This window comes from Limanda limanda, chromosome 20 (genome assembly GCF_963576545.1).
Source record: "Limanda limanda chromosome 20, fLimLim1.1, whole genome shotgun sequence".
NCBI lineage: Eukaryota > Metazoa > Chordata > Actinopteri > Pleuronectiformes > Pleuronectidae > Limanda > Limanda limanda.
The window spans coordinates 11,678,568-11,690,245 of NC_083655.1; the positions used below are offsets into that span (position 1 = coordinate 11,678,568).

General features: G+C 41.4%; 1 protein-coding gene across 1 annotated transcript; it reads left to right on the forward strand.

Moving 5' to 3' along the window:
* The first annotated feature begins 3,326 nt into the window (after positions 1 to 3,326).
* hgd (homogentisate 1,2-dioxygenase) lies at positions 3,327 to 11,330 on the forward strand. The gene is made up of 14 exons (XM_061093535.1): positions 3,327 to 3,485; positions 4,748 to 4,819; positions 5,244 to 5,332; positions 5,418 to 5,523; positions 6,134 to 6,193; positions 6,284 to 6,375; positions 6,478 to 6,512; positions 6,640 to 6,719; positions 7,075 to 7,174; positions 7,981 to 8,105; positions 9,805 to 9,909; positions 10,067 to 10,193; positions 10,554 to 10,735; positions 10,988 to 11,330. Exons 1-14 carry the CDS (start codon positions 3,471 to 3,473, stop codon positions 11,129 to 11,131), a joined length of 1,332 nt encoding a protein of 443 aa, XP_060949518.1. The 5' UTR covers positions 3,327 to 3,470; the 3' UTR covers positions 11,132 to 11,330.
* Positions 11,331 to 11,678: the final 348 nt, after the last annotated feature.

An 11,678-nucleotide genomic window follows, 5' to 3' on the forward strand; every position in this document is an offset into this window, starting at 1 on the left:
TGCATCATCCATCTATACTGTATTATGTGATGTTTGCTGCCTATAAGAGAATGTCTGATATCTGCTTTGCTCTCAGCTCAGCGACGGGTAAAGAGAAGCCAACGGAATCTCATTAACCGCGGAGAAACAAAAGCAGGAGTGTGTAAGAACACGCTAATTAGTTGTTGCTACTTGCTACTGCCTGATTAATTTAATCAGAAGTACACTTGAGATATACAGTATTTGTGTGTGACTGTGTGTGTGTGTGTGTGTAGATACGATGCACTGCCCGGTTATAGTTGAAGCGTCGTTTAGCCACTGTGACTCTCTCTTTATTGTAAAGTCTGCTGTATAGAGGAATGAATATACCAAAATAAATAGAGAAATAAAAAAAATGACAAAAAAAAAACGATAATTACATGTTGAAATAAATAAGTAAAACGTGTTTTCCTACATTTATTCATTAATTTATTTAAATAGTAATATATTTATATGTATATTTATGTTTTTAGTATTTATTTAATTTTTTTATTTGATCTGTATTTCTGTGTCTTTATGTTAATTAGGAAGTTGGGCTCAACTCTAAAACCTGGATCGGTTACAGCTTCGTCTTTCCTGGGACTCTGCAGGCAGTGCATGAGGACATTTGTTCAAGTGTTTTTTTTTTTTGCATTTACTTGCTTATTTATCTTTTATTCTGTCATTCGAATATTTCGTTCTTTATTTTAATTTTAATTTTGGCAGGTTCCTCCATACCACTGTATTGTATGGCAATGCAGATTCTATGGTGCCTGTTGGAAGCTTCACTACTAAAGTGTTGATAATGTTGAAGGCCTGGCGCACCCAATGCTAAACCTGCAAAGGTCAGACGGCACAAAAAACAGCACATACTGTAACATTATGTGTGTTTCGTGTATGTGAAATTGTGTCCACCATCTCCTATGAAAGGCTGAAGATGTCATCCCACAACAGTTTACTGTGTGTGTGAGGGAGACACATAGGGAGACACAGATTTGCTGTTTATGCATATGGGGGATAGACTCTGCCAGGTGAGTGTGCCATTTACCATCAAGCCATTGAGTTCAGCAGGCATCTAATAACAAAGCATTTACGGCCCACTCACGCATGCATAGATATATAACTGTCTCCACCGTCTCCAGCTATTCCTGCCTCTCCTAAAACGCACAGACGCCGCCCAGATCGGACCCAAATAGGCTACTCTCGAATTCTATCATCAGACTCGGGGATTGAAATTAAAATCGCTCATTTTCTTTCTCCATACAAGGAGCAGATCAATTTCCGGAGACCGGGACGTGATATTTCCCTGCCATTGGGTTTTCTCGTCTTTGGCACAGCACCTTGACTGGCTGTCAGCGGGGGGCCCGGGCCTGCCTGCACGCCTCGCCGGAGAACAGTTACTTCTGCTGCGGCGAGTTTATTTGCGCCTCGCTATGAGAATTGCCATCATTTACCCTTCCCCAACACCTCCCAAAAAGAAAAGAAATAGACAAGAGGGGGAAGCGAGCCAAGACTGAGAGAAGGTGAAATTGATTCTTTTTGATACATGCTGCATGGGGGACATTAGGTTCCCATCGTTTTGGACATCTATTTCCAAGAAACGAGCTGAATAAATTGTGCTTAAAGTAATGTATAGGGCCTCTTTGGAAGCCTTTGCTGTTGTTCATTCCAAGAGGGAATTGCTCACTGCAGCATGCAGAGGTTGTGTCTGTGGATTGTGCTGGTTTTTAAATAGAAGTCAATTAATAATGCAGCTGAATGATAACTCGCTTCTAATAAAGCAGTCACGCAGCATATGTGAAGCATAAGAGATGCGATTATGGACAATCTGATCAACCTGTGGTGCATTAAATCCAGAGAGATGAAGTCCCCAGCCGGCCGGTTGGTGGCATGCACACCTCGTATTCTTCAAACTCCCATTACAAATTTGCAGTGGCATCAACGATTTTTCTTAATCTGGGGCCATTTGGGGCCAATTACACTGTATGTCCATCCACAATTTCTGATTGACTAAGGTGCATATTTCAGTTATTCCTCTTTGCTCTATAGCATTATCAAGAAATTCTCATATATCGTTGGAAAGTGTAGTTTATCAGCTGGGGTCAGTGCCCCCCTGGCCCTAAATCTGGATCCGCCCCTGCCAATTTGGGATAATAAAAAAAATTAAATGATGGAATAAAACTTAAGCTATCAAAAGTTTGGAATTGATGGCTACTCTTTTGCTGAGTTTTTTTCTTTGAAGGACGTGAGGACGTGCACGACACAGTTGTTTGCTCAAGCAGAGCATGTGAGGCCACCCCAGTTTGACCGGAGGGACTGTCACTGTAATGCAGACAAATACTGTCGACTGGCATTTTACCAGTTTATAATCTGCTGGTTTTCTTTATCTCATTATAACATTCATAGAACTATCGACTAATATTTCACTGAGAAAATACTATACATTATTTATGATAATCTATTATTTTGTTGGTGGTGAATAATAATAACTAAAGAACATATACTCAAGTACTCTAACTAGGTACATTTACATGAGTGTTATTTCTACTTCTACTCCACCACATCTCAGAAGGAAATACGTTTTACTCAACTACATTTGTCTGACAGCTTTAGTTACTTTTCAAATGACAATGTAAACCACATGTGTTGATGTTGACTGTTTGGGATCAACTGAAGGATGGACTGGTCCTAAATGTGTACAACTCCCTAAAAAACCTCTTGGATTAACTATAAAATGCATCGTCACAGGGCTGAATACATTGTATATTTTCGATATACATTGTTCTCACAGACTTATGATGATCATACAAAATATGATGCACTGTTGTGGATTAAATTACTCCACAGTATATGAAGTATCTCAAATGAGCTCAATCTTGTAGTAAAATGCAACATACACAGAAATACCACTGGTAAAACCTTTCACTGCACTGGGATTTTACTTTTCATAGTAAAAGTATATTTTGCTGATAATATTGCACACTTTTCCTTAAGTAAGGTCTTGAATGCAGTATTTTTACCAAAGTAAAGTTTCTGAATACTTCTTCTACCACTGCAGCTAGAGCAGACTGTTTGCCTGTATTGACAGACACCATTACCGATGAGATGTCTTCAGTATTTTTGCTTCATTTATTCCCTGTGTCCTATGTTTGTTACCCTATATTGCAACTACAACTTTTTTCAATAAACAAAAAAAAATCATTGTTTATTTTGGCAGTGACACTGATACTTGTTTATTCACAGTTGGGCCATCCTCTCTGTCCTCTTCCCTGCGCCGCTGCTGCGTCACCCAGTCTGTCAATCCTTAATTACAACCAGACTGAGGAAAGAGTATAAACCCAGCCCCCTTTTGAGCTCTCTTCATACCGGCATACACTCTTTCTGCAGTGGACTTTAGTCCAAGGGGGGATGCATTCGGAGTCACACCAAAATTGCTAAATTACTCTTGCCAAGAAGCTTTAACAGACACGACAATGGCTGGACTTAAGGTAAGGCTGCATTTTGTGTGTTGATAACTACTCGCAGCTTTAGAAAAGTTCATTCTCCAGAGTTTAGACCTAAAACCCCACAAACCAAGGATCTGACTATATGAACATGCAAACATGCTGGGGTTAAATGTTTGGAAAACAAAGTAAAAGTTGTATTTAAACTGCTGATGCATACTTTGCACCAGGCGTGCACAATTAAACAGTTATAACTTACACATACTTTCTAAACAGACACATACCGGCTGACTGAAGGGAGGTGTTCAGTCTGGCCAATCAGAGGGCTGCATTCAGCAGCTGCCCAGATGTGGTGCAGGATGCCTCAAAGGCAGCACAAACTTATTTTAGTGGGTTTCTTTTTCAGTAGAACAAACATATAAACCCCTTTAAAACGTTATATTCTCATTAGGTTCTGCTTTTGGCTTCCACGTATATACATGTCATTTAAATACTGGTTTCCAGTGTGTTTTTTTTAATTTTGTTTACACTGGAAACCAGTTCTGAAGCAGCTGAGTGACCTGTTGTACTTAAAGTTATTCATGCTTATATCGTAGATTTATAATATTGGGTCAATATGAGGTTGATTTGAAGAAGGAGCTTAATTAAACAATATGACTGTATATCTGTATATAAGGTGGGAAAAAGCTTTTTACGAGATCTGAATTCGATTTAACAGCACAAGTTCAGCAAAATCCGCCTTTACACACCACTCTCTAAACACTGGAGCTTTCTAAAGGTTTTCAGGCACCCTACACTCAAAACCCACACATATGGAACCTATTAAGTAGCCTGTGTGTGTATGTGTGAGAGCTATCTGCAGTTTAACAGTGACTCAGCAAGATTTCTTTACCTTCTTGCCAAGTTCATGTTTCCCAGAGGCAGGGAACCCACTGAGGGGGCTGGTGATCAGTGTCATCAGAGGAGAATAGCGGAATAATAATCTTGTCATAATTGAAGTATTGATCAAATTGTGCTGTGGAGGATTTTAGCATAATTAGTCTGCTTCTGAAACACAATAGCACAAAAGTAATAGATGACTACAAGGGGAGAAATTTGGCGTAACTGCAGTTTGTTTTATCAAAGATCTAATGTGAATCAATATGACAACAATTAACAAAAAGACAAGGCCTAATGACAAGCCTTCAGATTTAATTATAACCAGCATGAACACATTTATCCTGCATTACAATGAGGCTGCATGGTGAGTTTTTTTAGTTTTCATTGTCACTTGCCGTGAGTGTTAAATGTTTGTCTGTCTGTTTCAGTACATGAGCGGTTTCGGGAACGAGTTCTCATCTGAAGACCCTCGCTGTCCTGGATCCTTACCCGAGGGACAGGTATATAGCTTATGCACGCACAAACACACAGGGCTCATTTGAGTTATTAATCCAATAGTTTATTAATTGATTTTGTGCTTAGGGGAACTGCACAAATACTTTATGCAACACCTTAAGCGTTAGGAGGGGTGACACCAACCGAAACCTCGTGATTCCTCCTCGTTTCACAGGAAAATATAAAAATGTGATACTAAGATATATAGTATAATTTATCTTATATAACTGCAATGGAACTGCAGTAGAAGATGATAAGGCAAGTCAAAAATGTACCCTATGTGGATGTATAGTAGATTAAAGAAGGGCAAACCCTCCCTTCGTCACACATGAACTGCAGATAATACTACACAATCCATAACACACAGTTTATACCATTAACATTGTGTCTGAATACACTGTGTGTTGTGTGTGTGTTGTGTCTCTACAGAACAATCCTCAGGTTTGTCCCTACGGCCTCTACGCTGAGCAGCTCTCTGGCTCTGCTTTCACCTGCCCCCGGCCGGCCAATAAGAGGAGGTACCCCTCTGTCTCCCACAGGAAAAAAAGCACATAGACAGAGCACGTGAAATAACTTAATACTGGTCCTGTTTTCTTTCTCCAGCTGGTTGTACCGCATCATCCCATCCGTCAAACACAAGCCTTTTACCGCAGTGCCTTGTGGGAATCTGTCAGAGAACTGGGATGAAGTGGAGCCGGATCCTAACCAGGTACATCAAGGCTGAACAGGAGGAGGCCGTGATCACTGAGTCCTTCTTAAACAGGAAAACAGCATGATACACACGGCTTGGCTCAGAATTACGGAGCAGTAAACAAAAAACGAAAAAAATTGTTAATTAATGACTAAAAGTCAGATTTTGTTATTTTAACAGATACTGATTGTATTCCCCTATTATATGTCTACATGCTAATCAAATTGCCTGCTGCTAATAACATCGTCCCCTAAAAATAGGAATATGGTATCAATCCTCTCTTTTAAGTAAGAAAGATGAGAATATGTGCATTTTACAAAATGCCATAGCTTTTATTTCCCCCCAAACGCTGTATTCATGTGGGAACTCACACATCCAGTTAAGAGTCTAATAAGTCTAATACATTCTTTATCTCCTTTATTGATTTATTCCAGGTATTGCTTTGCTTTTTTGTAACATATCCTTTGTTTAAAATATGCTTCGTTGGCCTAAATAATCTAAACTGAATTGAACTAATTGGGGAAATGTGTTTCCAGGGCCTTTAATATTTTAGCTTAAAGGATGTATTCGTTTAAAATGTCTGTATTTACTGTAGAAGTAGATTCTGACTCCGAGGTTTCTCTCCCAGCTGCGATGGCTTCCATTCACCATTCCCAAACCTACAGACAAGAAAGTGGACTTTGTGGCTGTAAGTTCATATCTTTTTTTATTCCTAATATTATTCTCTCATTAAATACTGTCAGTTGATTGGTTGATTGTGGCTGTGTGTATCCTGCAGGGTCTGCACACTCTCTGTGGTGCTGGAGATACCAAATCTCGCAATGGCATTGGCATCCACGTGTTCACCTGCAACGCTTCCATGGTCGACAGGTGAGTGTGTATTTGTGTACAAACAAGCCGATTGTGTGAGATAAAGATGTATTTTTTCATATCGGCAAAAACACAAATATCATTTTTTTTCTCCTGTTGCAGGTGCTTCCACAACTCAGATGGAGACTTTCTGATTGGTGAGGAAAAGGGCTGTTGATGTTTTCACTGTTGTTTATCACAAGAACAATGATAGCTCAATCCTCGGTCCTTCTCCTGCCTCAGATTGTCTTTTCTCCATCGCTCTCCTTGTCTGTTTGTCTCCAGTCCCGCAGCAGGGAGAGGTCCTGATCACTACCGAGTTTGGGAAGATGATGGTGGAGCCGAACGAGATCTGTGTCATTCAGGTGAGCGCCATGTTTTTTTCATTTATACAGTTTTTTATAGAAATCTACCATTGTGTCTCCCCCCACGCCAAATTATATACAATATTTAGGAAGACATTGTTTTCTACTTAAAATCCAATACAATATTTAATGTTAATGTATGTATCCCTGCTTTTATTTCTATTTATATTCCCACTCTCTCATCATATGTTTCTGTTTTATATGTACAAACATAATTTACATGTGCTGCGAATGTTATATCTGTTTTTTTTCTATATATGTGTTGAGCTGCAGAAAGTCTGATCCTCAGGATTGGCGACATCAGCACAGAGATTTAAATGTCCTCTCTCCTCCTCTTCTCATGTTTCCTCTCTAGCAAGGGATGCGCTTCAGCGTGGACGTGTTTGGAGAAACCAGAGGTTACATACTGGAGGTGTATGGAGCCCACTATGAACTCCCTGACCTGGGACCTATAGGTGTGTGTTTGTATGATGTGTGTGAGTGTACGCCACCACTCCTGCAACATCCTATTGTCTGGATTAGTCCCTCCCCTTATCTGGTCTGTTGATCCGTCACTTATATGGGCAAACTATAAATATTTCAGCAACCACCAGACCAACTGCTCTGAAATGTTGGTGAAACATTCATGTTGCACTCACAATGAATTATATTCAACTTGGTGATTCTTGAGACTTTTTATTTAGCACCATCATCAGGTTAAAGGTTTAATTTATTTGCCAAAATCTCAGATTTATGATCAAACTCCTGCAGAACCATCAGTCTTAGCTGTACTTAATAAGCAAATGTTAGCATGCTAATATGCTAGCAAGCAAATTGAACTGGTGAACACTGTAAGCCACAGACCTGTGATAATATTAGCTTGCTCCTACGCCTAATTATACCCTGACAGAGCCGCTAGCATGAGGGCTGTATCAGAAATCACTTCCTCATTTGCTCATCCATTACCCCCTATATAATAGACCATCCATAATAGTACTCAATAGACGGCAGTAAAAAGACTAATAATCATCATCATTCAGCAAATTCACTGACAGCTATGCAGTGGATCCATTTTTCTGTCAAACGTTGCTCTTGGGTTAGTGCACGTGGCCTCATAACTGCTTTCTGGGTATTTTGAAGGGCATCATCATGTAATGCATTCATTTCCTATTTGGTGTTCGGCCTTTGAAATGAAATGCTATAGTAGCGCAGGAGTTATTTCAGACACGTTTTAGTTTTGTGTGTGCATGTCGTTGTGTGTAACTCTTTGTGTGTTTTGCAGGAGCCAATGGTCTGGCCAACCCCAGAGACTTCCTGTGTCCAGTCGCTTGCTATGAGGATCGCACGGTGGCCACAGGTTTCACCGTCATCAACAAGTACCAGGGGAAGCTCTTTGCCTGCCAACAGGTGCTTCCTCTCACTGACATTTCACTTTGTGCGTTAGTGCACTCACACATACGCACAGAGGCTGTATGACAGTGGCCCACACATGTGGCATATTTACCCTATTTACCCTATTTAAGTTTGCATCTGCTTCAGCAAACACCATCGAGGCGCAACAGGGACTAACAGGAAACTGCCCAAGTGAAGCATATAATCCATTAGCCGCTCCTGCCGATGTTACCGTGCCTTATGATTTAATATGGGAGCGTTGGCTGTTATCTGTTCGGCAGGTTTCCGCCTCAACTCCCGCATGAGACTTAATCACTGATAATTAGTTAAGGCATTCTGGAGTTACACACAGTGTCCCCCCCGTGAAGCTTCACTTTGTAGGAAAAACCTTTTACAAGTTAAGCCTTAATTTCACTATATTTCTTTCGGGGAGCGATTCTTCCTCAACAGAAAATGTTCGGCGCGTAATTGGAACGGCACAACACGTCTGCCAGGAGGTTTTTGAAACAAAGAGGAGGTGGGAGGAGAGGTTCGTCAGGGGCGGAGGGTTGGGGGGGGGGGTTGTAACCGTAGAAACCGTGTCAAGCCACACTGTTATTATTCATCGCTGGAAGTACACAAGGGTGAGATTCAGATTTTTCTGTGGCAAAACAAACACTTTTCATCTCTGGTTGAGCTTCTACCCCGTTATGGGCTGGAGGTCAGAGGTCACACGCTCTTCCTGGAGTCCACCGGCCCCCGAGCCTGGATGGTGGGGCCACAGGGATGTGAAAATAAGGTGGAGGGAGGACACAAGCCTCATCTCGGGGGAAGATGCTGCTGCTGCTGCTGCTCCTCCCGTCTGCTCCTGCTGTTTTGTTCCCCTGCAGCGCGCTGAAATTGCTCAAATTAACTTATTATTTGCTTGACTGGGCCAATATGTTTGTGTTTTGTGTGCATGTGTGTGCCAGTGCTCGCTCGCCTCCATTTTCCCCGTCATTTTAATCGAATGTAGTGGAGTTACCGCAGATGAATGTCCAAGAAATTACCTTCACTGGGTTCCCCCAAAGACCTTTTTGCTGTAATGGCAACTGCTGTAAATTGAGTGTGTGCGCGTGTGTGTGTGTTTGTGTGTGTGTGTTTATTGGTTATGTTTGAATTTACTTAAGTCTATGTATGAATATGTGTGTACGTGTTTTTTTTGTCAGTGTGTGTCAGCTGCTCATGTGTGTGTAGGGAGCACGGAGGTCAGCCACGAGGCAGCTTGAGTTGTAATGAACTATATTGATTTTAGAGCTCCTGTTGAATGTCTTTTTCTTTCGCAGTGACATTACCAGAACAGAGAAACTATATAAAATTGCTGTGGTTTTAACAATCAAGATAAAGAAATATCTCTGCACCCACTGTTACAGCAAAACGCTCAAAGTTTGGGAAAGTTTGATTGTGAGGCCAATTACCCCGTAATACCTGGAGCCGCGTATCGCAAAGGAACGGGGGGAATGAAAGAAAACGAAGAATGAAATAAGCGCACCCTCTTTTTCACAATCAACCCTTTTCATTATGACCGTTTCTTTTCTCTCTTTATGTCAAGAAGTACTCTCTGGGAATTTAAGATTTCAAAGAAATTATTCATTGTTCCTTTTTTTCCCCAGTGAAAAGCTCAATTTGAAGTCCTTTGTGTTTGTCGCTCAGGCAGACTCGTCTTATTTGTTTTGTTTCTTCGCTCCTCACGTAGGATTTCTCTCCTTTCAACGTGGTCGCCTGGCACGGGAACTACACGCCTTACAAATACGACCTGAAGAACTTCATGGTGATCAACTGTGTGGCGTTCGACCACGCGGTGAGGACACTGACACCAGTACCATACCAGGGCTTTTTAGTACAAACATATTCTATACTGTTGATTTGTTGCTTCATTTCCTGCTTTTAATGATGGACGCTACAATCTGTGTTCTCTTAAAACATCACATATTTTGTATTTTACAATCTTCCTACAGGATCCATCCATCTTTACTGTGCTGACTGCCAAATCCACACGACCGGGTGTGGCCATTGCTGACTTTGTCATCTTCCCCCCTCGGTGGGGGGTGTCCGACCACACCCTCCGTCCACCGTACTATCACCGTAAGAAACACACACAGGCATCGCTTCAACTCTAAACAGGCTTGGCTTGTGTCCATTTTTCCAGAGAGAAGAACAATTCGTTTTTAGAGCTGGGCTGTTTGGACGTGACAGGGTTTGAATTGTTTTTCAAACTCTAACCGATAGTGGCTCATTTTTAAATGAACCATAAGCTAAAATCTGTATTTACCCAACCGGTGTCCAGATGTTAGGTGATGCACTCCTGCTGCATGACTTCTATCCAACTGAGGCCCCACCACAGTGCAGTGGGTCTGGTTTCACCACAGACCTATAACGCCACCTAGTGGAGATATGTGTCAGCACTTGTTCCCAGTTCAGTGCCGTGTGTTCTTGTGACTTCAGGTAACTGCATGAGTGAATTCATGGGTCTGATCGAAGGCCACTATGAGGCCAAAGAGGAGGGTTTCCAGCCAGGTGGAGCGAGCCTGCACAGCATCATGACTCCACACGGCCCTGACGCTGAGTGCTTCGAGAAGAGCAGCACTGCAGAACTCAAGCCTGAGAGGGTGGCTGAGGGCACCATGGTAAAAAAGAAATATATAAAGTTTCAATTTTGTTTGTCTGTAAAACCTGTGAGACAGGGCCGGGTCTAGGCAGGGGCAAGAGGGGGCCTGGCCCCCTCAAATAAATGTTGTGCCCCCTCAAACTAAATCCCAATTTATAATAATAATATAATAAAGCACAATGCCCCCTCAAGATTTGTGGCTGCCCCCTCATACATGCCTGTCTAGACCCGGCCCTGCTGTGAGATAATATGTGGCTTCTCCTTCCTTTAGGCTTTCATGTTTGAGTCATCCTTCAGTATGGCTGTGACCAAGTGGGGTCTACAGACGTGCCAGAGGCTCGACAAGAGCTACTACCAATGCTGGGAACATCTCTGCAGCCACTTTGACCCCAACTGGAAGCCCAGCAAGAAGTAGACAGGGGGAAATGTAACCAAAAACAGCTGTTAAAGCAAAATGTAATGTAACTACCTGCAATCCTTGGCTTTCTTTGTGTTATTTGATCAGATGTATTGATTGAAAATACATGAGGAATGAAGAACCATGCCATGTAATTTAGACATTTATTTTATACAAACAACAATGATTGGGGTTGCACAATAAAAAATGAAACCTGTGCGAATTGTTGTTTGTTATGTTGGATGAAAAAGCGGGGTGTTTAAATTGTTTCTGCCTGCGTCAGCCATGCTGAGCATGAATGTGTTTTGTGTTTCTCAGTTACCTGAACAGTTTGGAGCTTAAAGAAATCATGAAAACCTTTGTAAAGTGAAAAACTGAATTTTACATTAGAGAGGCTGTGACAGAACACATTATTCGTCTTAAAAATAAAAAGATAAATTCATGCAAACATATAACATAACACATAATCAGTCTGCCTCAGATTATTGCTCTGCTGATTAGCCTTTAAACAACAAAGAAATAATACTGTGACATTTATCATGATAATTATTGATACGAACTGATT

Bases quoted from the DNA above. Each gene is read 5' to 3' on its own strand.
- hgd (XM_061093535.1), top strand. The intron at 10,194-10,553 runs GTAAGAAACACA...TTGTGACTTCAG, and splicing joins CCGTCCACCGTACTATCACC to GTAACTGCATGAGTGAATTC. The intron at 10,736-10,987 runs GTAAAAAAGAAA...TCCTTCCTTTAG, and splicing joins GGGTGGCTGAGGGCACCATG to GCTTTCATGTTTGAGTCATC.